The following is a 27,082-nucleotide window of genomic DNA, read 5'->3' on the forward strand; positions in this document are numbered from 1 at the left end:
TTCATGCCAGCACATGTTTTCTCTAGAACCCTCGCTGAGTGTGTGTATCCGTTTGTGAGTGTCGGTATTTATGTGCATCAATTTATTATTTTTTTTTTGTCACTAAAATACACACACTGGTTTCATGTAATGTATGTTTCTACAGAGACAGTTAGAAGACTATATGAACAAGCTGCTGAAGATGGCCATGTACCGCAAATATCACCATACAGTGAGTAATTATACTGAACAATGTGAACACTTTAATTCGACATCCTACTAACTTCAGGCAATAGGCATCTCTGTCAGCAACTATGTAAAATACCCAGTTAAAGTAAATGATTAGCAGGATTTGTAACCTTGTTGCTACGCTCAGCCTTTATGGTGCTATGTTACATGTGCTATGTTATATGTTATCACCAACTCAGGTCATCAAGATGTAAGCCCTGTAAGCGTTTCCTTCTTTATGTTGACCCAAACAAGGAGCTTAAGACTGATATCACAACTCATTTAGGTTACACTTATTAACAAAACCTGGTTTGAAGAAAAACAAAAAAAAAAAAAAAAAAAAAAAATCTGTTAATAATTGTATGGGTGAGCATTAAACTTAAAACCATTTACATTTTTGTTTTTGTTTTTGTTTTTTCTAGAAGTTTCATTTCAAGATTATGTCGGTTTACTGGTTTTAGAAATTAATTTCTACGTGCTTTCTTGGGATTATTAGATAGATATCGTGTTTACCTGTCTGACTTCATCCTACCCTTAATTATTCTGCCTTGACGTTGAAATAAACCCTAAAAAGAGACCATTGTCATGGCATCAGGCTAGTTGTGCACAGAGAATGAAATCATGATCATCATCAATATCATTTCAAGTCAGTATCTGAGGCGATGACACAATTTCATATGAGTAACCCGTCCTCCAGGTGGGTGGACCTGACAGTTGCTTGCTCACATTGTATTATTTGTGTATTTCCCAATTTGTGGTTTTTCCGGGAAACGATGTCTGTGTGAAGCCACTCCTCTCCCCCCTTGACTTTTCAGATGGAGTTTATCGACGTCAGCCAGCTGTCGTTCATTCATGACCTGGGGCCCAAAGGACTGTGAGCATTCCCTTTTGGATCAATAGTTGTTTCTCCCAATCCTATATTTACAGGATCAGGGTAAAAATAGTCTCAGTGTTTTGGGACTTTAAGACCCCATATTACAGTTTAATTAGTCTTTGTCCCACAGGGAAGGGATGATCTATAAGCGCTCAGGAGGACATCGTATCCCTGGAATGAACTGCTGTGGTCAGAGTCAGGCTTGCTATCGCTGGTCCAAACGGTGTGTCCATCCTGATTTTTTCTTTTTTCTTTTACGTCAGTTGTTTTCCCACCCACTGTTTTTGTTGTCATGTCAACATGTTTTTTTTTTCTGGTTTTGACGGATATTCTTACTGCAGCTGTTGACTTTATGAACTTAATGTCTTAGGCAGATATATTTGGTAGTCGGTATTATTTTACCACTATGGTGAATGAGTAAAACTCCTTACTGTCTTGCAGTAATTAGTAGCGCACAAATTTACATGTTGAATTTTTATATAAGCTGAAAAGCATGGTGACCATTCTTCATGCTGCTAAAAACATAACAATTATAATCTTAATTAGTAGTAGTTTTAGCTGTCGTTCAAAATGTTCCCATTTTGTGCCGCATCTTAAATAAAAAAGAATCAGTCACTTCTCCTGTCATTTTTTGACTCTTTCTTTTTCTGTTTATCAAAGCCAAATTATTATGTGAGCAGTTTATATTGCTTTTTTTCTAAAGACAAGACGCACATACACACACAAAAATCCCACACATTTGAAACGCTCAGCATCCTCCTACATCCTCATGATGGTTTTCTTCCTACACCCTTTCCTTAAAACAAGAAGTAAAAGAAATGGTCCACAGCAACAAGTTGACAGCTGCAGTATTTTACATAGGCACAGAAATCAGAAATCTTTATGGCGATAATAATGGTGTTGACCGCTGCCACTGTCTGTTTGTGTGCTGTAGCTGGCTGGTGGTGAAGGACTCCTTCTTGCTGTACATGAAGCCAGACTCGGGAGCAATCTCCTTCGTCCTGCTGGTGGACAAAGAGTTCACCATCAAGATGGACTCCAAAGACACAGAAACCAAACATGGAGTCCGGATTGATAGCCTTTCCAGGTTATATTTCCACACGCTTTGCTTGTGTTTGTGTGTACGGTTGTGTAATTATTTTTACTCTATTGCAGTTGCCCACGTAGTTATCACATACATTTTTTCCATTCCAACGCTATTACAACCCAAAACTGATTTATGTGCCTAGATAAGTTAATAGCCTGGTTTTCCTTTATTTTTGGCACAAGGGTAATTTGGGCATGTTTTCTTCTGAAATGACAGCGCAGGATGCATCTGTGTGAGCTGAGGTCATTGCACAGCTCGTAAGTCTGTATCTGTGTTTATCTTGCTGGCAGGGCCCTTGTGTTTAAGTGCATCAGCTACAGACATGCGCGCTGGTGGGGTCAGAGCATCGAGAGCTTCGTGAGGAATCATGGGAAGGCTTTCCTCCGAGATCACCGCTTCGGGTCGTTTGCACAGGAACAGGAAAACATCCCTGCCAAATGGTAATATCGCTGAGAGAGAAGACAAACGGTTGTGTGCGTGCGATTGGAAGGAATTGACATGAAAAAAGACACCTTATTTAATCTGTTTCAGACTGTGTGCCAGATGTAAAACATTATTGGATTTTCACACATCATAAAAGTTGTTCAAGAGAATCCAATTCATCAAATTGACCTAATGGAACATATCATTATTGTCTCATTTGTTTAACTGAGCTCTCCATAACAACTTGAAGACTGATTCAAATGGTGTTTTATATCACATTCATGTAGAAATATGGAAGAGAAATCTCTGATAGGTTTTACAAACTCGTGGCTCTCCAACTGTACAAAGCCATCTCAAATATGTGGAGATGATTTTGTAAATGTATGTACGCTGCAGTCATCACACTGGCTTACTTTGGTGAGCAATGTGAATACAGTTTTAGATTTTCTCTCTGTCTTTCACTGGTAACTATGGAAATGTATGTCAGAATTGAGCGCTCAACTCTCTTTTGGCTGTGTTGCCATTTTTTTTCTCTCTGCATTTGCATTCTCTCCCCCTCAGCTGGCAGATTCTGTGATATTGAATCATCTGTGTGACGAGGTCATTACATTGTTTTTGTTGCACATAGTCCAGTGAGCCACTGGATAAAGAGTCTTTGAGGAACAGTTTTGTCATAATGACAAACCTATGGGTGTAGTCTTAAACTTGTTAGGGTGTTACAGAGTGGCGAGAATCGGAGAAATTAATTGAAATGAACTTTTGTCACCTTTTCTATTTTTTGTTTTCTCTCTTTTTTCCCCCCATCCTGTTGATGAGTTGTTTGGGTTTAGTGACAGTTTTGAGGCAAGCTGTGATCACACAGTGAGCTCTGAACAGACGGAAATAGTTATTCATCTGCTGCACGTGGTTCAAAGCAAAACATGTATGCTTGTTTACATTTTCGCCTGTCTGTGTACGTATCAACACAGTCACAGATGACAAAAATGTCTGCTTGTACAAGTTGCCCGGTGTAACTGCTATAATCCTTTGCAGGTATGTGAATGGAAAATCTTACATGGAGGATGTGGCTGATGCCTTGGAAGAGGCTAAGGAGGAAATCTTTATCACTGACTGGTGGTGAGTTGGAGTGTTCACAGTGAAGTTCTCTTTTTTTTGTGTTAAACACACAGGATGTCAGTTTGGTTAAATGTGGGACATGAACGGCTCTATCAGTATTATATATGATGTGGGAGGATGCTAGTTGGTACCAAACCATCACAACTGCTAGCAGCTTAAAGCTCCTAAATTGGGGGGCCTAGCTGCTAGTCTGGTTGGCCTGGATGGTAAGTGGCTGCTCGCTTGAGCTGGGTCGGCTGGTGTCAGCCAGCGGCATTCTAGCAGCCACTTACAAGTAACCCTGTGTAATTTTAGCTTCCTCTTCTGCAGCAGCTGATAGCAAAAAGAACAGAAAACCTGTCCAAGAAAGTCCAGCTGATAAACTGTACATGTTCCTTGTCATGATCATTAAGCCACTGATGCTACTATGAATAATTCATCTTTTTGAGTAGAGAAATAAAACTACTTTAAACTCCCAATATTGCTTTTAATTTATTGATCTACACTGCTTAAAAATAGCAAAACATTTTGACAAAAAAAAGATGATTTCAACCTAGATTGCTGGATAATCTGGTAATATACTTCTTGCTGCATGACCAAATATTAAATAAATCAACACTTTAGTAGCAAACTATAGAATTTTCTTGTCAACTGTTATTTTCAAAACCATACAGCACACTGTGTTTCTGTAGTTCCAAGCTTTTTTATTATATGGGTTATACATGTGGGAGCACATCTCATGTAACATTGTATGTAATCCCAACATTCTTTCAATGCCTCAAGCTGGAAAAAAAATTAGGATGTCTTGGAGGTCGTGGTCATATTGGATATTCCAAATCATAGAATAATGGAATCATGTGACTGATTAAATACAAAGTATGTTTTGCATACGCATTTACAACCACACAACGATTTACTTTGTTCTTTGGTCTATAAATGTTTCTCGAATGTAGGAACAATGCAGCAGCAGTTGAAAGACTTATTAAGACTATTTGAAATAGGTTATTTGCACACCGGCCATCGTGAATGAGAGGAGAGTTCAACAGCGTGTAGCACATGTTGTTATACTTTACATTATGCATTACCCTCAAGTATGGGCCTGCCACAGAGCCAGGACCTGGTCCTGGCTCCAGTTACAACCTCAAGCTAGAATTAGTTTTTCACAGTCTCCATATCTGTTTACACACCTCCTTCACCCCTTTTGTCTCGCCCCGTCTGTTCCTAATTTCCTCTCTCACTGTATGTTCAGAACCTCTGAGATGACCAACCCAAATCGGTAGTCTGTACATTATAATTCTCTTAGGGTACAAAAATATGAAAAATAACATTTTCTTGCCTCTATTTTGTCTAAATCTTTCCACAGTCCCCTATTTACCAGTTCTTAGATTTTTTTTTTTTTGTATACAAAATAGTTTAGTTTACAGAATAGTTGTCGTATTGGAAAACAACACTGTCTTTGTCACTACTGACACAGTTCCCTGCCTTTTTAAGTTCAAACATAATAGTTTTTGGTCCCACAGAGCCAAATGTGGAACTGTTTAATGTGGCTGAAATCCCAGTGTTTCAAAGCTGTAATCACTGGGCTTATGGTCTTTACCAATGAGGTGTCAGCCTGTGTGTGAGCCAATGGTATTGTAGATGTGTAAGCTCAGGATGTCAATGTGGGTGACTCATGAGACTATATCATTATGTCATGTCTGTCATACTTTGTGCAGAAATGTGCTGGTGGCTCTGATCGGTGAACGTTGTGATTAATTTTTCTACCATGAATGTGTGTAATAAATTCTATTTGTTCATTTGTTTGTCCCTCTTTACGTCTTTCTCAGTGCTGGTCTCTGTCTAACTCTTTCTTTCTTTGACAGGCTGAGCCCAGAGATCTTTCTGAAGAGACCTGTTGTAGAAGGAAACAGATGGAGGTTGGACTGTATCCTTAAACGCAAAGCGGTAAGAAGGCTTCACACTGCGAGAATTATGGGCAAATTTACAATTTTCAACATACTGATACAGTTTTTCTCCTCCCCTATTTAGTGGTTTAGTTTCTTGAACCTCTTGCAATTCACTTCTGAATATTAATATGTCCCCATGTGGTCGCGGGAAATAAAGGGCTTTCCTTTGCAAACATATACAGTTGTTTATCATGTAAATAAGCAAGAATTATAATGTGGGATGTAGCAGACGATAATAAACGCTTTGTTTGTGTATACCCTGCTAATTGTTAGCAGAACACAATTTGGAGAACAATTTATTGGGCTGATATCAAACTTGGGATTGTAGACTAATGTCATATGTCCATAAATCCAGTTTTCATTGTCCACATCTGTATGCTTTTCGGTGCTTTTACTGTTTAATAACACTTTAAAGTGCTGTTTATTAGATATTTTGACACTGATAGATTTTAGTAAGGACTCATGATGTATTTCAACTGATAAAATATGTGGAATATCAACTGTGTTTATCTGTATCATTGGTCCACAGCAACAGGGAGTGCGAATCTTTGTAATGTTGTATAAGGAGGTGGAGCTCGCCTTGGGCATCAACTCTGGCTACAGCAAAAGAACACTCATGCACCTGCACCACAACATCAAGGTATGCAGAGGGATTAAGGTAACGGGAATGATATACCAGTATGTTGTACAGGGTTTGTCATTCTCCTTGTCGAAGTCAAAAAGTCACATTAGCCAAAATATTTTAACGTTTGCACTTTTTCTGACGCCCAAATGTCTGATTTTACAACATATACTGTGTCCAACTGTATGCGTGCTGTTTGTCATGCAGTCTGTTTGTGTTCCAGGTGATGCGTCATCCAGACCACGTCTCGTCCTCCGTATATCTGTGGGCACATCATGAGAAGATCGTCGTTATTGATCAGTCGGTGGCCTTTGTGGGCGGGATCGACCTGGCATACGGCCGCTGGGATGATGGAGAGCACCGGCTGACGGATGTGGGCAGTGTGACACGCTCTGTGGCCCTCGAGCAGGTCAGACACATCACACTGAATGAAATGTCTTGTCCGCACTTTGGATTTATAGGTATTAGATGTGGCTCACACTTCCCGACAAATGGTGTAAATATGAGAAAACTGAGAGAAGGAGAGGAGAAGAGTATTTCACTCCATATAGTTGCTGAGGGGGACTGAGAAAGAAGTAGTGTATGTATCCCCAGTGACAGCCTGCAGTAAGTGAGCATGCAAAAGAGTGTAAAGTGCCAACACTGTTGCAGTGCCGCCTGGTTCATATTCAGTTCATTTCATCATGTATAGGTCACATAGTTCTACTGGACTTTTATGAAAATAAACAAATAGTTAAAGAGAGACCTTTTCCATTCTTAAAGATATTATTCCTTTGTACTGTTAACACAAAAGAATAAATCCCTCAATACAAAGCCACATCATGCTTTTCCATTCTTCCGATGACAACTGAACCTTTCAGTGTCATGTGTGAATTACCCCCTTAGTGCTTTCGTGTAACATTTTGAGATGTATTTCTGACAAGGTCTCGCATAGAAATATATATTCATCACTTTTAACACGACAGAAGGACTATAGCCACGTTAAAGGAGAGCTATACTCAGCAGCTGAGGTTAATTTGAGATAAGATGGGCTGTTCAGAGCAATTTGACAGGTTCCTATTGATTCATTATATAATTTTTTATACATGCTTTATCCTATTCAGGGTTGCGGGCGGGGGCTGGAGCCTATCCAGCTGCCGTTGGGCAAGAAGCAGGGTTCACGCCAGACTGTTCAGCAAGCTTAAAAAAACCACTGCCGCAATGTTTCGCACAACCACTGCGTGCGAGGCCCACTGATTTGAATTGTTGTGGCAACATGTTGCTGTCAGGAAACTGTGACTCTCTCATTGCGCACTGCAATGTCTGCACTGTCAATTCTTGCGCAAATCGCAATTACTGCATGCCACAGCATAAGTACTGTGGCTGTTTCATCACTTTCACAGGCATGTCTGAATGAAAGGTGAGGAACATTAACAGAAAAGTAGCTAATGTGTGGATGAATGTATCCCATCGCTTTAATAGATTGATGAAGCCATTCATGTTGCGTATTTTATGTGTGGAAAAGGTTTGAGGCGGTTTAAGCCTAATATATGCCAGCTGACTGGAGGATTTTTCTTTCCTACTTGATTGAGCAACTGTGGAATCAGCCACTAGTTCAAATTAATGAGGGCGGAACAAATATTTAAAATATCCGCGCTCTTGTGCAGTAAAACTCAACAGAGTAACGGTGCAAATTCAATCTCTAAAGTGCAGTTCACAGCTGCAGTGTAATCATATCCAGGTGCGTGTAATATATAGTCAGCTGAGTTTATACTGTATCCCATGTTGTTTTCATGTTGCCAGGCTGGCTCCACCAACACTCCATCTGGTAAGGGAGTGTCCTCTGCTGACAGCGTCTCCCAGAGGAACGGACAAGGGGCGCTGCCTAGTGAACCTGTGGAATTACCCAGACTGAAGGGAATGGGACGCAACAGGATAGCTCGCTTCAGTCTGTACAGACATCTGCACAAACACACTCTGCAGCACGGGGACAGCGTCAGCAGTGTCGACAGTGCAGGTGCGTTAAGGCGTAGAGAAGATATGAGGGAACCAGAGACTGTGTGAACCCCACTGTTCTTTCTACTTAAACATGCCCTATCTTTTTATCTTTATTAAAGTGGTAGGCATTCCCATGGCTAAAATCTTTTTTTCATGTCAATGTAGGGAGTGGTTCTGTCCAAAGCCTCAAGACTGGTGTTGGCGAGCTACAGGGAAACACTCGCTTCTGGCATGGAAAAGATTACTGCAACTTTGTGTACAGGGATTGGATCCAGCTGGAGAAACCTTTTGATGGTACCCAAAATACATACACACGACATGTTCTTAATTTCAGGTCAAGCTCTGTATAGCTCCAGCCTTTGCTAGGACCTGTTTTTTTTAATCCATTTTTAATTGTTTTGTTTTTTTTAGTCATAGCCCCCCTGTTTAATGCAAATTTTGTATTGTCCCCTGGAAAAGTAATAAGAATTACTAGCGAAACTTACAAAATTGATGCCACTTTTTTTTTTCTCAGTGGAATTTATCCCTCTTTATCTTCAACCTTTGTTCTCTCTCTTTACTTTAACGTTCCTCTGTGTCTACTCATTCGCCGATCTCTATCTGGATTTTTGTGCTATCTGTGCAGACTTTATCGACAGGTACACCACTCCCAGAATGCCTTGGCATGACATAGCCTCAGTGGTTCATGGGAGAGCCGCCCGGGATGTGGCGAGGCACTTCATACAGCGCTGGAACTTCACTAAGGCACGAGTATTTGCTCACTCTCGAACAAACACATGACGATGTAGAGCAAGGATCGAACCTCCAAGCTTGACTTATTAAGTTATTTAACCAGGATATTTGTCTGCAGTTGTTGGGATATAACTACATTTTCAGTCTGTCAGACCTACTACTGTGACTAATTTTTTTTGCTATTTCTGATTCAAATTCATAGTTGTAGTGACTTTAAGTCATTGTAAGCTGATGTAAGCTTTAAATGTGTTTGACTGAGAGAATGGAAAAAAAATACCTTAATCCTTGTGCTCATACCTCCCCTGGCACCAACTTTTTCCTCCGGTTCTCCTGTTTATGCTCTTTTCAATCCTACTTTCTGACTCTAAATTTATCCTCTCTCTGCCTAAACTGCCTGTCATCCAGATCATGAAGCCAAAGTATCGCTCCCTGTCTTATCCATTCCTGCTGCCCAAGTCTCACACCAGTGCCAGTGAGCTCAAACACCAAGTTCCTGGATGTGTTGATGCCAAAGTGCAGGTAAGAGAATGCACCACCCATCTTTGTATCCAAGCAAAAACTACTGAGGATATTTGTACACATATATACAAGATGAAAGCCTGAGACAAAAAAAACTGACCATGAACCAACACGGTAGATCATTTTAGGGAACGTCCACAGCAAACTCCTGATGTCTAACACTGGAAACAGATAAAAAAATGTAACTGTGCAACTTGTCACACAAATGTGACACGTGTATGTGTGGTAATATCAATATTAGAGTACAGCATTTCATAACTATTTTGGGGCAATAGAGAAAGTAAAAAGTAGGAAAAAGGCTTCCTCCTACAATTATAAAGAATTTGTATTCTTATTATTCCCCTTCAATTAGTTTGCACTCTGTTTAAGAACACAACATGTAAGGAAACTCAACACACATTCATATTCATAATGAAATGGCTGCAAGTTTCGGCTCTTTTGAAAACTCCTCCTGTTATAACTCTTGTTTGTCTTGTTCGTGTATTAGGTGTTGCGGTCAGCAGCAGACTGGTCAGCGGGCATAAAATACCACGAAGAGTCCATCCATAAGGCCTACATTCAGGTCATCGCCAAGAGCAAGCACTACATCTACATAGAGGTATGGTAAATTGTCAACAAATCCTGTCCTAGGACATCGCCATAGGTGTTCATGTGAAAAGAAAGTGCACCCTCTTTAATTTGTAAGAGACATGTGGGCATAATGAAATCATCTGGTTCCTACCAGGTCTTAAAATCTGGTAAATACAACCTCTATAAATGACATACTACACATGACCTCATGCAACAAACCGCATTTTTTTTGTTATATATATATATATATAGAGAGAGAGAGAGAGAGAGAGAGAGAGAGAGAGAGAGAGAGAGAGAGAGAGAGAGAGGAGAGAGAGAGAGAGAGAGAGAGAGAGAGAGAGAGAGAGAGAGAGAGAGAGAGAGAGAGAGAGAGAGAGAGAGAGAGAGAGAGAGAGAGAGAGAGAGAGAGAGAGAGAGAGAGAGAGAGAGAGAGAGAGAGAGAGAGAGAGAGAGAGAGAGAGAGAGAGAGAGAGAGACAAACAGATATAATATATTAACAGAGAAAGTATTTTTTTTCTCCAAAAAATTAAATTCATGCCATAGAGAGTTAACGAACACAAAGTCAAAATCAGAAGCAGGGTACGAAAAAAAATAAGTATGTGATATTTCACCTGTTGCTTTTAATCTCAGGTTGTTTTTCCATTATTTTAAGACCTTGTAAGGACCAGATGTATTTCTATTATATGCTGAGATGTAAAATCCCTAGAACTGACAGAGGGTATAGTTTTTTTTTTTCACATGAGTGTCACAGCAACAAACTGTTTGTTCATGTTAATTAGACGGAACTTTAAGAATACCAATCGGGAAAAGAAAGTGAGAGACTCGAAGGGCTACTTTCTTCTCCACTTTTTCTTTTCCAAGCTGCCCTCTGTAACAGACTGAGCCAAACTCAGTCAAACCAACTTCCACTACCCACCCAACCTCAATTATATGGGCATTAAATATGTCACGAATGCAGCTCGGGACATCAAACACGCACTAAATTGAGACTTCACAAAGTTAGCAATGAAGTAGAACAAGTAACCAGCTAACTGAACTAAGTAATATGGAAACAAAACCTCTTCAGAGCTTCATCCTGTCAGCAGTAAGGTTGCTCCACTGAGCCAAAGTAAGCATACTTTGTATCACTAAGCAATGAAACTCTCCTGTGATGACTGACTGGCAGTCGTGACTATTTTCATTTTCGCTCTGATGAGTTTGCCTCATTTCTCTCTCTGTCCTCTCTCAGAATCAATTCTTCATAAGTTGTGCTGACAACAAGACGGTCTACAACAAAATTGGTGATGCCATCATTGAAAGGATCATCAGAGCACACAAGTACTTCCCTTTATTCAAAGAAGTGATTCTAGGAAGAAAAATGTTTGAAGTACTTTAGATCTACTAACAGCTTTGCTCGCATACATTTTCTCTCAGGTGTTGATGTTTCTCGCAAAATCTTAGTCTCTATGTAAGTGATGCACCTTTGCTTCTAGGGAGGGTAAGAAGTACCGCGTGTATGTGGTCACACCTCTGCTTCCTGGCTTTGAGGGAGACATCACCACAGGAGGAGGGAATGCCATCCAGGCTGTTATGCACTTCAACTACAGGTACATCACATGACCCTATAATAAAAAGCGAGTGTAGTGCTGAAAGAGGACGAGGGACAGGAATTGAAAAAGCAGATGAAAAAGTGTCATCACAAATGAATCTGTTGTATTTCTTTCAAGCTTACTCAAGTTTAGGATTTACTTGTGTGACCCTAAATTTATTCCGACGGGTTTTATCGTTGCTTCCTCAGGACCATGATCAGAGGAGAACATTCAATCATCTCCCAGCTGAAAAAAGAGAGTAAGTACAAGAATGAAGTATGAATTTAGGCATTTTGACACCTGATGTTAAGTGTGAGAAGCGCTTATATTCTTTTTTTCATCTTGTATTTTTCTGCTTTTGGTTTTTCTCTCCATCCATTTTCCAGTGGATGAGCAGTGGATGAACTACATCTCCTTCGCTGGGCTGCGGACTCATGCCGAGCTGGAGGGACGCCTTGTCATAGAGCTCATCTACGTTCACAGCAAGATGCTCATAGCTGACGACAATACAGTCATCATTGGTTGGTCTATCCCTCGTCTCACCTTATGTGTTTTTCGTTCTCGTGCTGTTTTCATCTGCTACTGTTTGAGGCAATCCACCACTCTGCCTTGACAACATCAGGGTGTGGGAGAGCTCAAATGTTGGCTCTATTTCTCCTTCTTTTGCCATGTGTACAGCCAACAAATGTGCATCATGAGACTGACTATGTTATAATTCAGACACAGCTCTGGGATGCCACCTCCTGGTTTACAGGGTGCAGTTCAACCTTTAAAAAGGCCTAAAGAAGACTGCACATGTCCTTGAAGATGCCCCTCTCAAAAGCTGTATTACTCTGGTTTTAGATATTTTTTTGTATCAATAAAGGGAGATAAGATAAAGATGTGCAATGTATTAAATATCAACTTATGTCATTCAGACAATACTTTAACAGCTTCCCATGATTTTTTTCATTCTTTTCATGACTATGAAACATAATGTATGCAAAACAGCGATGCATACAAACTCACAGAAAGCCTCAGATCAGCTGAAACACTGAGTGTATTTAAGTCCAGGTTGAAGACACACCTATTTTCAGCTGCATTTGAATAAAGCTCCATTTCTGAAGCTTGAGTTTCAAAACTTAATCATATTTTAACTACTGATTTTATCCATTGTTCTCATTTCTTTCTTTTTTTGTTTAAAATTTAAATCATGCTTTTTATTTCTAATCTTTTCTTTTTAATGTAAAGCACTTTGAATCACCTTGCAGTTGAATTGTGCTATACAAATTTGCCTTGCCTTGCCGATACATGATGTATAGAAAACAAGTTCAATCATGGCTTTTGTTGTCTTTTTGTAGGTTCAGCGAACATCAATGATAGAAGCATGCTGGGAAAACGCGACAGTGAGGTGGCAGTGATTATTGAAGACTCTGAAAAGGTTCCTTCGGTGATGGATGGACAGGAGTACGAAGCCGGAGCCTACGCACTTCAACTTCGCCTCGAATGTTTCAGGTTCTGGGTCAATTTGTGGACGTTCATAAATAAAATTAAGATTTGAGAATGTTTAGTTAAATTAGAAATGCTTGAGATTCTGAATTTGAAGTCTTTAAGCCTCTAACTTGTTTTTTTTAAGTACACCAACATTTGTTATGCACACTATCCTGGGCCTGAAACTGCCCTGGAGCCCCCAGGGGTTAAGAGATCCTGCATTTCAGAACTTTGGTTTCTAGCCCAGCACCGCATCGTTTTGTGTTACGGATGCTTTACATTTTTGTGGGCTTATGATGGCATCTTTGTGGCCTCTAGAACACGACGAAAAAATGCATACGGTTGCACAAGTGCAGGGCTCAAAGGGAGATTTGTTTTAATGACAGTGGTGTTACATCCCAAAACTGTAGGGGGAGCCAAAGAGCAATAGAATTGCCAAATTCTCTAGGTTACTTTTAAGTATTTCACTGAGATTATCATCTTGTGAAAATCTTGTACACATCTTCTCTACAAATATTCTTTTCAAAGTACTACTATTTACTTTAAAATTGAATTCTGGAAAGGAGAAACAGAAGCTGGAAAAAAGGAACAGTTTGGGAAAAGTAGCTTTGTTTGACAGAAATGTTCACGCTCATCCTTTATTAAAAAAGATTTCTTTCTTGTTTCTTTTTTGTACTACTTTCCCTCTCTATTTATCTCTCTTACTTACCAAACAGGACTATCCTCGGAGGCCACACAGACACCAGCATCGACCTGTCAGACCCCATCAGTGATCGTTTCTACAAGGAGGTGTGGATGACAACAGCCGGCCGCAATGCGACCATTTACGAGAAGGTAAAGGTGTGGGTGTGAAAGAAAATAATGTATTTAACTGGCAGGGCTGTCATCGCAGGATTGTCATGATGCCAGAATGACAAACCGGCATCAAGGCATCTATGTCAATGTTGATACCTTTCACCCCTAACTGGATTTAGAAGCAGCAGCACAAAAATAATCACTGCTTAAATCAACTTTAATGCTTTCATATTTTTTCCCTTTAACTGCATTACTGACAAATGAACTGTTTTGTCATAAACAGACAAATTACAGTTATAGCCAAACCTGAGTTTATTTTAATAGGAAAGTATCACAGAGGCCAAAACACAAAAAGATCCTTAATTTGAAGCTCTTTCATTCATATAAAAAAGCTGTTTTGTATTTTCTGTTGGCTGAATAACATGTTCAGTACTGAAACATTGATCAGTAACAGTGTTAAAATGGAGCAAAGACACTATTAATGTGTAGAGTAGCACACATACTGTGTTGTTTTCTGCAAGTCAGATTCACTTTAGCGTTATTTGAAAAATTCTAATTGAATATAGTGAATGGCTGCTCTTCCTTTGAACCGCAGGTCTCTGTAGTTTACGCGTCGTGCTGTTCTTGCCTTCAGCGGTGTCTCCTGTTTTAAAGTTTGTCATCAAATCTGCAAACTTGTTATTTCCAGAAATGTTGTGCCGTAGCGACAGCGGTAGATGAAATACACAGCGCTCCGTCATTGCAATATCTTTGCATTAGTACCCGAGTGGCCGCGTCATGTTGGAAGGAGATCTCTGCCTGTTTTATCCTGTCACGTCACAGGAGGGTCGGAATGCCAGTTTCTCTGAAAAATTAACACTCAAGCATGGAACAAAGCGAGAGGACAATGAGCTGCTAAATGGATGGACAACAGATAGCTAATGAACCTCTCAGTTTTTATGACTGTGAGACAGATTGGTGTTAACTCTCAGGTCCCTCTCTCACACAAGACACATGCACATGCACTGATTTTACTGATTTGACAAGTAACTGAGGTGAGACATAAATCCAAGATATCAACTTAAATGCATAGTGTGTATTATATGTCAGCTTGGAAAGTTTGTTCATAGACTTTCATATTTTCTCTAAAATATGTTTCTTGCTCTGCTTATAAATGGGTTTTAGGTTTCAGGTCATAGCAGCACCTTGATGTTAGGGCTGCTTAATTCTGGCAAAAGTCAACCGTTGTGAAAAAAATGAAGATCAGTTATTTTACATGATTAGTCACTCACGTGCATTTTCTAACCATCTGTATTTCAATGCATTCGTCCGTGGATATTGTTGCCTTAATCAAAAGCACGTATCCTCTTTTGGCTCTGCTGTGTTTTCAGCTGAAACCCAAACCTCGAGATGCAACTAGCACTTACGAATCCCCTAGGAGTCAACCTCAGGGAGCCGCGAACATAAAAATTCATGACGGTCCTTCGAGCCACTGTTTAAATTTTTTTTTTAAATAATTCATTAACATCTCAAGACAAAAATGGCGGCAAACAATGAAATCATAAAAATTGTGTGTTTTGCTGCAGGTGTTCCGTTGCCTTCCGTCATCCCTGGTGAGAAACATGTCAGAGTTGGAGCAATACCAGTCCAAGCCAGGCTTGGCCCAGACTGACCAGGCCCGTGCTCAGGAGGAACTGCGCAAAATCCGAGGCTTCCTTGTCCAGTTTCCTCTGGACTTCCTGTCTGAGCATAACCTCATGCCTTCTGTTGGAACAAAGGAGGCCATGGTCCCAACTGAGATCTGGACATAAGGGAAATGACAACACCACCGCAAACTCACACATGTGAACTTGAGTATGTTTCCTGAGTGAAGTCTCTTAGTTACGATGGTCATTGAATGTTTAAAATTGAAGCTGCAAGAGACCACTTTTTTTTTCTTCACATTAGTCAGAGTTGAGAGTCAGATGTACAGTCTCCTTTTGGCTTCATATGACCTGCTGGGCATTGACAAATCTCTCAAAAAAGCTGATCTAAACACTAAATGGTATGAAGTCCCTGCTTGTTGGGTGAAGTGCAGCATTGGAACTGCTGTATGAAGAACGCCAGTAAGAGACAACGGTAATTACTGCTTTGTGACTGAAGTTTTTAAGGAATCAACGGCACTTCTGGATGCTGAGGTGTTGAAAGTGGAAAGACGGCACATATTGCTACGGGACCAGGATGAGGAAGAAACAACCCTTTTTTTTTTTTTTTTTAATGATTCTAACAAATATTCTATTCTATATTGAACATATCACAAATACATTACAGATGGTAATGCATGTGATTCACTAAGATTGTGATGTAAGCATATAAGGCGCTAGTGGTTTGTGGGCTGTTTATGAGCTCAGAGCAGAATTGTTGAGCTTGTGTTTAGGCTGCTTTTAAGAAATTCTTTTGAGTTTAAAGGCATGCACACAGACATATCATGAAGATCTTTCTTTTTTTTTAATAGAAGTCCAATTCCAAAAAAGATTGGATGCTGTGTACAGTGCATGTAAAAACCGAATTAAGTGATTTGCAAATCTCAAAAACCAATGTTTTCTTTACAATCGAACACAGGAAACATGTCAAATGGTTGAAATTTCATTATTGTATGAAAATTATGTTGAATTTGAAGCCATGTTTACCACTGTGTAGCCTCTCCTGTTCTATTAACAAAAGTCTGTCAATGAGACCAGCTGGACCCTTGGGAGAGGAATGTTGTCCTCATCAGAGATTCAGGCTCTTCAACTGAACGCTGATAACAAGTTGGTCCAATTTTGATTTCTGGCTGTGGCACAGAGATATCTCCAGATTCTCAGGTTTTGATGATAATATGTACTGTGATCACATGGAGAAACAATATTCTGAAATTGCTCCACAGTTGCTGAATCACTGCCCAGCGTTCCTGCTGAGAGACTCTGCCTCTCTAAGGTGCTCTTTTTATGCCCAGTCCCATTACTGACCTGTTGTCGATTAACCTAACTAGTTGCCACATATCCTTCCAGCAGTTTTTCTTTTGTGACACTTACTTTTCCAGCCTTTTTGAGACCATAGTAAAATGTCTTGCTTTCAGCGTTTGAGGTTTTCTTTGTTCTACTGTCTACTAATGAATATATTGGTTTATGAGATTTGCAAACCATTGCTTTCTGTTTTTGATTTATATTTTACTCATTATTTTACACATATGCTTGATTTTGACCGTAGTAGCACAAGCAGAGACAGTTTCGCTGCTTCGGCAGTGGTGCCTGATTTCCTAAATGTGCTCAACTCTTGTTAACATGATTGCTATGCTTCATGTATCAACTGCACCTCGGATTTAAGAAGAAACTCCTGAAACATTATATTTCTTGCTGAGGGGTGTATTGTGACAAATTTGCTACCTGTATGAGATTGGAATATTCTGTACAGCTGCAATCAAAGTGAAACTCAACCAAATTTGTGTCTTTTTTTAAACTATATAACTAGGAGGGTAAGATCAGAGTGAAACAGCCAGATGAGACAATCGAGCTGTACATTTCAAGGAGTCATTTCCTCTTTGCTCAGCAGATGGTGCTACATTCTTCAAAATACTGTTTTCATGCAGTAGTTGGGCAGGTAGAGTGAAGATCTTTCAAATCTGTGATTATAGATATGACTCTCTTGATTTTTCTAAACTTGCATGCAGGAACCTGTGACTCCGAATTTGTTTCCCTGGAATATTTGTCACATTATTTTGTCTGAGTGTGAACCTCCCTGAATGTGAAATTCGAGAACCACTTCTTTTGAATAGAGCTATGCTCACTGCACATAAAAAGTTTCAGAAAATAAATGGTTAAAGATCTTCCCTGCAGACGGGAAACAATAGTCTGACAAGGAAGGTGTTGTCAGAAAGAATCTTGGTAATCAATCATATAATTGGCCTATTTATCCTCTCTTCTCATGCAAGGGTTGTAAACATGAATTATGTTTCGTCTCTACATCCCACACCCAACACACGAATAACTGGCATTTATTTGGAAGAAGAAGGCTACGGGATGTTTTGTGGGGGCTAAGAAATAATAATTTCTTGAATGGGACCAAGAAACCATTGATGTGATCATGTTTTAAAACGATATGCTCTTTGTTTCTATAAAGACATATTCTTTTTTCTTTTTTTTTTTCATTGCTATGGACAATATTATCTGTAATGTTTACCTTTTGCAGTATTTGTCAGTATATTATTTATGGAATATGAAGCATTTAACGATCTTTAAACATGTATATTTTATGGATGGTTGTGAGTTTGCAATTCAACCTCTCTTTCTTTTTCACAACCACCATGCAGCTGTCTTTTCTGTTAACTCTGTACACGTCTGTCTCTGTTTATGTACAATAATCTTTTTTTGTAAAGTTGAAAGTATTTCTAACTCCATTTGACGCAGTAATTTAAATGGCTAACAAGTAAAGCTTCTTCGATATTTTCTGTCTCTTGTATCTTGTGGCTGATGATTTGGACCGAGTTTCATGATGCTTGATCATGATGTGTCTTCCACCCTGAGGCTTTCACATATTGGATTTATAAATTCGAGATTTACATTCTCGATTTTTTTTTTTTTTTCAGGTCTCTTAAACACAACTGCAAGCCAAATAAAGGCTTTCCTCTTCAACTTGAAATGATTTTGCCTGCATAACAAAGATGATGTTTCATCTATTTGACAAGGCACCTCTCCTGTTTAGTTCAATTATGCCAACAACGATGTGTTTCAGAGTGAGATCATTTTATCTTCTTGGTTGTATTTTATATGAAGTTTTTTTTTTTTAATGATTCTAACAAATATTCTATTCTATATTGAACATATCACAAATACATTACAGATGGTAATGCATGTGATTCACTAAGATTGTGATGTAAGCATATAAGGTGCTAGTGGTTTGTGGGCTGTTTATGAGCTCAGAGCAGAATTGTTGAGCTTGTGTTTAGGCTGCTTTTAAGAAATTCTTTTGAGTTTAAAGGCATGCACACAGACATATCATGAAGATCTTTCTTTTTTTTTAATAGAAGTCCAATTCCAAAAAAGATTGGATGCTGTGTACAGTGCATGTAAAAACCGAATTAAGTGATTTGCAAATCTCAAAAACCAATGTTTTCTTTACAATCGAACACAGGAAACATGTCAAATGGTTGAAATTTCATTATTGTATGAAAATTATGTTGAATTTGAAGCCATGTTTACCACTGTGTAGCCTCTCCTGTTCTATTAACAAAAGTCTGTCAATGAGACCAGCTGGACCCTTGGGAGAGGAATGTTGTCCTCATCAGAGATTCAGGCTCTTCAACTGAACGCTGATAACAAGTTGGTCCAATATTGATTTCTGGCTGTGGCACAGAGATATCTCCAGATTCTCAAGTTTTGATGATAATATGTAAATAAAGGCTTTCCTCTTCAACTTGAAATGATTTTGCCTGCATAACAAAGATGATGTTTCATCTATTTGACAAGGCACCTCTCCTGTTTAGTTCAATTATGCCAACAACGATGTGTTTCAGAGTGAGATCATTTTATCTTCTTGGTTGTATTTTATATGAAGTTAGCACGGAGATGTTCATTCAGATCGTTTTTCAAAGTAGACAAAACAAACACAGATGTGTTTTAAGTTGACAAAGGACTTTATGAGAATCTGAATATATTGTACACAGTGCCAAAGTAAAAAATGCATAAGATGCATCACATAGAGGGTCTGTGTGATGGTGTTAAAGACCCTCTGCATCTGAAAAACCGAACATTAAACTACGTCTGTGCTGTAAAAGGTTAATCTATGCTGCAACAATTTTTTGGCAGAGATATTATGTCTTTGACCATGATGACTCGTGAAGGAATCCACTGTAACTGCCTCTTATTTTTTTATACATAACCTCGACACATCCCACAAGTGAAAGCCTGATCAGTGATCAGGCTTAGGCCCCACGGCGTATTTTTAATTTCAACTGACAGGGTGGAGGCTGCTGCATTGAAACCCCACCTTTCTTACCTGGAATGAGCACACTTGAAACTCGAGACTGGATAAGTGCTCTTGGTAACGCTCGTTAAGGTTCAAAAGAACGGATTCCTCAGAACGTTGTGTGATGTTGTGCGATAAAGCCTAAAAGGGAGTGCCTTTAGCTGTGATTGAAAGGGAGATTTTGTTAGTTTGCACTGTCCTCGTTGACAGAAAAAAACTTAAATCAGCTATAGTTAGTTATCCTGTCTCTGGTGAGCTGCTTTAAAGCCTGTTTTTTATTGACAGAGCAATTATTCTATCCTGTGTAATCTCATCGTGTTTGATAAGGAAAGGAATATTATGCTCCTGATAAATCATGGAAGAACTCACACGATTTCACACATGAAATTCAGCTCGCTCAGACACGATGTGAGAAGTTATACTTCACTTTTCATTTCTAAATATTTAACAGGGGTTCTGCATTGTAAACATTTAGAAAGGAATGACGTCAAAAGAGAAGCTTGTAACATGAATACAACATAGTTTTCCCTCTCTTTGTTTAGACAGAAGAAGCTCAATTTCCTTCAAGCCATTGAATCGTAGGAAAAAAAGGACAACCTATACCTATTCTATGCTTTACACATCAGAACATTGTAAAAAAAACAAAAAAGGAGAGTCTTAACCTGATCTCAAAATGAGTTGTTACAAGTTGCATTACCCAGTTTAGGCCACACTTTAGCCGTCAGAAATGGCCTCAAATCCAGCTTTGGCATACTTTGGTATAAAGTAATGATATGGGTTTGTTTTCCTGTCCTGTGGCTGCAAAAGCTTCTTCACTGTGGTCTTATCTGTCTGAAGGACGTTGTTCTAGAAGTCTTTGGTATGTTCAGATGCATTTTAGAAAACCTGAACGGTGCTGCTGCAGTCTTTTATGGCGAAGTAGCTTAGAAACCCTTCCAAACTGGTGAAACTTGTTCAGTTTCCACTGAGTCATGTAAAGTCTGAGGTGCAGCTCTTGTCTTTTTAATCTATTTCCTTAGAATCCTGACCTTGGGGTGATATGCTTGGAAGATTGGCAACCGTCTTAAATGTTTTCCACTCGATGGCTTATTTAGAAAATACCCTATAACCATTCGGGGATTGATAATTGCTCCTGTGAAATAATTGCCAATGTATTCCCAGGAAACTTTTAAAAATGTGAAAAAGAGAGTTCCCTCTTATTAACATGGCATGTCTAGAAGGCACATTCAAGAAGATGTGAGCATGAAACTTTCCGTTGAAATATGCCAAGGCAAATTTCCACAAAACAGAATTTCAAGGCCAAGATATCTTCCAACATCGAACATTTTCTTTTCAGAGCAACAGTAACAACAGTATTAAAAAAATCATGCAAAATGAAGTTGTATATCTGACAGAAAAAAAACGCATTTGCAAAAAATGAACGAATCATCTTGTGGTGAATTGTGTCTCTGCAGTCTCTGTTTGTGTGCATACATGTGTGTCCTTGTGTGTATTTCCCCTTTATACCTATTATATCTAGATCATTGAACAAGCTGCATTTCAGCTGAGCAGATAAACTTATGTAAACATTGTATGGTCAATCCATTATAGTGTAAATCTGAACCTGAGATGTTACAAAGTAGAGCCGTCAGATACATGGTGCCTTATTGTAGAAGTAAAGCGTAAAGCTGGAATGAAATAAAGTGGAAGTGAAGTACAGGACACAAGTCAATGTATTTGAGACAATGGGAATGTGCTTCAGCCAAAAGTGTTTGCCTCAGATTCGGCATTCTTGTTATTTTGTTCTTCCCTATAAACTGAAGCATGGTTTGGTTGTGTTAGATACATTCCTATGTTGTTCTTGTTTTTATTTCACAGAAAACAAACCAAAACCAAAAACAGTCGAGGCAATTTAGGCAAAGATTGTTTCCATCCGTCAATATTCATGGTAGGTAAATTAAGCAAATCAGTGTCATCTAAAAGCTGTGGTTAAAATGACAAAAAAAAAAAAAACATCTGTCCTTCAATTAATATTAGGTTTTTTTGTGTGCAGAAGCTTTAATGGTAAGAAAAGTTTCAGTCCTTAGAGCCTCAGCAAACCCCGCCCGGTAACAGGCGGGGTTTGCTGAGGCGGTAGTGCACTCCGCTCCCATCTCCCTCCGCCTGCATATTCACGGACAGGCTGTCAGAGCAGCAAGACCAACCGAAGCAGTGCTCCCTCTGATGCGCTTCACCTTTCTCTGTAGAGTCTACATCCCGCAGACATGGACGTGAAAGTGCTCATGTGCACGGGGCTCTCGCTCTCCATCCTCTACGCGTTTGCGCTCTAGCTGTACGCTCCCGGCCCGAAGGACGTCCCACTGCCGACCAGAAAGGGGACTGGTATTATTCTCTGGTATTATACACTGTGCGGGAGAGAGAGAGAGGTGGGGGACAGTAGAGAGCGAGCCTCGGAGGAGAACACACTGTCGGTCGTGACAGCAGAGGCCGTTTCAGGATATCTGGCTGCTGAGAGCGGCTTTTTGTGTCCTCCATCATGGCGAGTGACTCTCCGGCGAGGAGCCTGGACGAAATCGACCTGTCGGCTCTGAGGGTGAGATGATTTGCGCAATGATTTCTATGAAAAGCATAGAAGAAACTGCTGTGTGTGCGCGTGCCTCCTTGTTCTGCACCTGACTCTGCTCCCTGAATAACAACCGGCAGGAGAGCAGAGAGGGCTGCAAAAGGCGGATATGTGTTTAGCTCAAATTATAAAGATAGACATAAACTAACACAACAGTTGGTTCGCGCTTTTAAGCACTTGTCTTCTTTCCTGTCAGTAACAGAAATGTTAAAATGGTGTGGGTGATGCTGAAACTGAGGTTTCAGTTGGGGTTTTTGCTGACCTGGATAGGGGGTTTGTGTATGTTCTCTGGGCCAGCCTATTATGGGCTCATCAGCCTTGCTTCAGAGTGGAATTTAACCTATTTCTACCTCTCACTGCTGATTCTCTACAGCCACACACGAAACGCAAACTATTTTTTTTTCTTTTGTTCCCTCTTTTTTTTTTTGATGCTCACTCTGCTCAGTTTCTGTGCCTGTGACAGACATATTACCAACCTACCTGTGGTCACTAACCTACTCTCAATGTGAGATGGAGCCTTGCATGCTGCAGCAGCCAGCTCTTTTGTCTCATCTGCTCTGTGCTGCAAAGAACAACACACACACAGTCATACCCACAAACAGCTTCTTGCTCTTGTGTTCATGCATGGATGGTCATGTTTTCACTTCATTTGGTTTTTATTCGAGCCATTCTGAGCATCTGTGTGTGTGTGTTTCTAATGTCTGGGTGTCTGCCAAGCGTACAGTCAGCTGCATACAAGTGAAGGATGCTGCACATGGGAAAAGGGCTTCAGCTTACGACCTGTTTGCTGATTTAGGAAAAAAACATATTTCCTCTGCTATCTCTCACCCTCACAATGCAGTTGTTGTGTGCCTGCCTGTATCTACCAGGTTCCTCATCTGCCCGATTGTCCCTGTGTGCCCATTTTTATGACCTCACTCTTCACTGTCTTCAGTCTGCAACTGCTTCTTTCTCATCATACTTGCTTGTCTGTTTCTCTGTTTTGGCCACTGCTGCTCGTCCATCTACCTGCATGCTCGTCTTCCCCTTTCTGTCACTTTTGTCGTCTGGTTTTCCAGCGTCTTGTCTGTCCTGTCTGTCTGACTGACTGAGTGCACCTCCCTGTCTATCTGCCAGCCACTCTGCCTCCTACCATCATGTCTCTGTGCCCACCTCTCTGCCCTGGCTGCACAAAGAGTAATCTTTGTTTCTTTTGAGCTTTAGATGAGGTCAGTTTACAGCTGTGAGAACGAAACGGGTGACATCGACAGGTATATCGTTCTCTTCCATTTAAACACAGCTGCGTGGGTTTGTTTTTTTCATGCGGGTGCTGATCTAAAACAAGAGCAGATTTCCAGGGAAGTTTTTTTTGAGAAATCCAAGATTAATTCCTCATCTTGTCTCAACAAGCCCTGTCATGTCTATTTCCAGCAGATAAATAGATAGATACACAAATAGACACAGACACACAGTCCAAGAAGAGTCAACCACTAGACTGGCTAGACAGGAAGTAGGTCAGCTGTCTCTGACGTGGTGAATGGGGGGGTGGGGGTGGGAAGTGTGTGTGTGTATGTGTGTGTGTGTGTGTGTGTGTGTGTGTGTGTGTGTGTGTGTGTGTGCGGGGGGGTTATAATACTGTCATTGGAGGTGATGATGAAGCATTGTGCTTTCGTGTGTGTCTGTGATTGGGCTTGACCTAAGGCCAAAGCTTGACTTTAGGTACACTGATCACCACTCAGTCAAACACATATAAAGACACAAAGAGGCCGACTAACTCGGTGGGAATTACAATGCAAAGAGAAGTGGTTTTTCCTCTTTGCTATTGGTGCAATTTTTCTCTCCGTCTTACCCTGTGGCTTTTTTTTTTTTTTCTCCGAGGGCCTTGTCTGTCGTTTCTCTGCGACATTTTCTGCTGTCGCACATCAAACGTCAGCAGCACCTGTGAAGATGCAGCCCGTGTCACTCGAGTGGGAAAAGGCCGGGCTTCGCAGGGGGCAGGCCGCTGTTACCCACCGTGCTGTGACTCAGAATGACAGCCAAAAGACCCAAGGTCGAAACGCTGCGGTTTTTTGAATACAGACAGTGTTTTTTATGTAAAGGGATGCGAGCACACGTAGGTCAGAAGGCGTCAGAAGCTCTGGCTCATCCAGTCAGCTGATGAGCTCAACAGATGGTAAACCAGCACGAAGTACAGCCACGGCCATACACACACGCACACACACATACTGGCAGTAGAGTCAGTGCTGTGCAGTGTCTCAGGTGTGAGGTCTGAGATGAAAGAGATGTAGAGGGAGATAGAAAACCAGGAGATGTAAATATGAATGTCGCTCAGAGAGAGTTCCAGTTCCAGTGAGGGATAGTGAGAGCAGAAAGAGAAGAAAACGGCAGAGCCTGAGTTTGGGCTAAAGGTGGAGATGTGACCAGTGACTAAAGTAGTCCAAGGCACAGACTCTCTATCCAGAGCTTTTCCCTCCCACCCTTTCTATCCTTGTTGCCCAGTAAGGCCACATTCCTCGGCCCCTCACCATGAACGCCATAGTAACGGGGCCACAGTGGTGCCCAAGGCTTACACAGAGCTTATTCATGAATAGTCCATATACTGTATGGCAGTTTGTCACTGAGAAATGCCCCTCTCCCTCCCACCCTCTCTTCCACTCTTGCCTGCTTGCTTCTAGTTGACCTATTTCCCCCCCCAAGTCACTGATGGAGATGCATTAAGTCTTTGATTCTGTTTTCCAAGTACGAAAATGTGTGAAGCATGTGTATTGTTGAGCATGTTTGGGAAACTTCTGTCACGGGAATTGATGCAGTTGATATTTCCGAAAAAAATACATCCAATGTGAGCCACAGACACAAACACATTCTTGGGAGTGCCCGGCATAAACAATGATGATGCCAAAAATAATGAATAAGAAACAAAAAAGCTATGATTTTCTTTGTGTTCAACATGCTTTAAAGACATTTAAGTATGTGACTAAATCTTATCCTCACCTTTCGAAAAGTACACACTTACACTTGATCAGAAGCGCTCAAGAGAATCATGATCATGTGCAAGTAAACAAGTCGTTAGCAGGAGCTGAATCCCTCCTTTGTGCCTAAATCATATGATTCAATGCAGGAAGGTGAGAAAGATGGATTGAAATGACAGAAGGGGAGAGTGGCAGTCAGGAATTGAGAAGAAAAGATGAATGATGAGGAGTCGGATGGTTGGGCGAAGGGAGAGGTGTGAGATGACAAGTTGGCAGAGACGGATAGCGATAGGCCAGGAGCGCATGGGTTGTTTAGCATTGCAGAGCAAACCCCGAAGCATGCGTCGCCTTCAGCAGCCTGTAAATCTGTGATTAAGACTTGACTGCTGTTAATGTACTGTACATGTCTGTATGGGATGTACTGGGAATTAGGTCGCCGCAGCATCTCCTTGTAAAAGCAAGCAGTGGTGAGCCATGTCGTTAAGTGTAAGTGGTTTTGTAAGAGGCAAACCCGGCCCCAGCATGACTCCCATCATCCTCTAAGGGTATTTAATTCAATCTTTCTCATTTCTCTGAAATTCACTTTCTATAGTCACTAACTGCTCTCACCTGGTATTTGTCGAATGCACCAAACCATATTCTGTTGATACACCGCAGACTTGCATGAACCTGGTGAATTTTAATGGAATGATTATTAGTGGTTAGTTTTGAGTCGTGTATAGAGGCCAATTTCTTTATAAAGACAGTTGATCAAGGGCTTCAGTGCCAGAGCCCTCCAAAAATATACAAAATCAACTTGTTATGGCAACTTGAGGAAGGCAGAATAAGTTTTACGCAGAACATAAACCCGATCCTGTCAACAATGCAGAGCAGCAGAGGTTTGTAACCATCTGGGGAAATGTAAATCCAATGTTCACCCTCCTTTTTATCTTTATTTACAGATTTCCAGCTGTGTAATCACTATATTTGTTAGCAAGCGTCTATCTTTGTTTATAATTTAGTTCTTGGAAGGTACTGTTCAGTATATCATCGGATCTACACCTGCAAGGCAGCTGGCTTTGCAACCTTGTGGAAAGTAGGATGATAAGACGATTAAACAGGAATGTTTTGGTTAAGATGACAAAGAGTTCAAGGGGGTTGACTTGGCCTTCAAGTTCAGCCCGATGGAGTAGCTGTGCGATTTATGTGAAAACAGTAATTCATGAAGGCCCCACCTCTTGTAACCTCAACTTACAAGACTTCAAGACTTCAATCTGCAGACATTTCATTATTTGACACCACATCACACCTTTAGAGGTCTTGTGAGTCCGTGCCTCAGTCAGAGTTGTTTTTGTGGAACAAGGGGCACCGAAGGAGGTCATCATCTTTCTGTCTGTCGACATTTAAATCCCTATGCCTTTTTACTCACATTTTATGTTTTTTTTAATTTTTTTTTGATGAAAAAGTGTGTCCTTGTGTTTCTGGGGGCTGTTGATACTGTTAAACTGATATAGAAGAACTCTTGAAAGACAAATGTCAAACAAAACTCTTGACTGAAAAGATGGCACATCCCTGATATTAAAGCATCCAATAAAACCTGCTGCTCCTACAAGAGCTTTGGCACTAGCTTCCATGTATAGTTAAGATGTCACTATGCGTTCTTAAAGGGATAGTTCGCCTCTTTTGACATGAAGCTGTATGACATCC

General features: G+C 40.4%; 2 protein-coding genes across 14 annotated transcripts in view; both read left to right on the forward strand.

Annotated features, from left to right (window-relative positions):
* pld1a (phospholipase D1a) overlaps nucleotides 1–18,324 on the forward strand; it is a 46,463-nt gene extending 28,139 nt beyond the window's left edge. The window contains exons 6-26 of the mRNA XM_075488063.1: nucleotides 146–211; nucleotides 1,023–1,081; nucleotides 1,212–1,304; nucleotides 2,016–2,168; nucleotides 2,459–2,608; nucleotides 3,624–3,707; nucleotides 5,549–5,630; nucleotides 6,162–6,272; nucleotides 6,478–6,663; nucleotides 8,037–8,250; nucleotides 8,397–8,525; nucleotides 8,857–8,975; nucleotides 9,369–9,482; nucleotides 9,970–10,080; nucleotides 11,281–11,369; nucleotides 11,525–11,638; nucleotides 11,830–11,879; nucleotides 12,007–12,141; nucleotides 12,961–13,114; nucleotides 13,807–13,924; nucleotides 15,451–18,324. Coding sequence (XP_075344178.1) covers nucleotides 146–211; nucleotides 1,023–1,081; nucleotides 1,212–1,304; nucleotides 2,016–2,168; nucleotides 2,459–2,608; nucleotides 3,624–3,707; nucleotides 5,549–5,630; nucleotides 6,162–6,272; nucleotides 6,478–6,663; nucleotides 8,037–8,250; nucleotides 8,397–8,525; nucleotides 8,857–8,975; nucleotides 9,369–9,482; nucleotides 9,970–10,080; nucleotides 11,281–11,369; nucleotides 11,525–11,638; nucleotides 11,830–11,879; nucleotides 12,007–12,141; nucleotides 12,961–13,114; nucleotides 13,807–13,924; nucleotides 15,451–15,675 — 2,556 coding nt within the window. The 3' untranslated portion in view covers nucleotides 15,676–18,324. The remainder of the gene's footprint in view (nucleotides 1–145; nucleotides 212–1,022; nucleotides 1,082–1,211; nucleotides 1,305–2,015; nucleotides 2,169–2,458; nucleotides 2,609–3,623; nucleotides 3,708–5,548; nucleotides 5,631–6,161; nucleotides 6,273–6,477; nucleotides 6,664–8,036; nucleotides 8,251–8,396; nucleotides 8,526–8,856; nucleotides 8,976–9,368; nucleotides 9,483–9,969; nucleotides 10,081–11,280; nucleotides 11,370–11,524; nucleotides 11,639–11,829; nucleotides 11,880–12,006; nucleotides 12,142–12,960; nucleotides 13,115–13,806; nucleotides 13,925–15,450) is intronic.
* A 3,676-nt stretch (nucleotides 18,325–22,000) lies between these two features.
* The window catches only part of tnika (TRAF2 and NCK interacting kinase a), a 63,875-nt gene continuing 58,793 nt past the window's right edge, over nucleotides 22,001–27,082 (forward strand). For all 13 annotated transcript variants that reach the window (XM_075448849.1, XM_075448851.1, XM_075448852.1 and 10 more), the window contains exon 1: nucleotides 22,001–22,418. In XM_075448849.1, the coding sequence (XP_075304964.1) occupies nucleotides 22,362–22,418 (57 nt within the window). In that variant the 5' untranslated portion in view covers nucleotides 22,001–22,361. The remainder of the gene's footprint in view (nucleotides 22,419–27,082) is intronic.

The sequence above is a fragment of the Odontesthes bonariensis genome, chromosome 17, assembly GCF_027942865.1.
Source record: "Odontesthes bonariensis isolate fOdoBon6 chromosome 17, fOdoBon6.hap1, whole genome shotgun sequence".
NCBI classification, from domain to species: Eukaryota; Metazoa; Chordata; class Actinopteri; order Atheriniformes; family Atherinopsidae; genus Odontesthes; species Odontesthes bonariensis.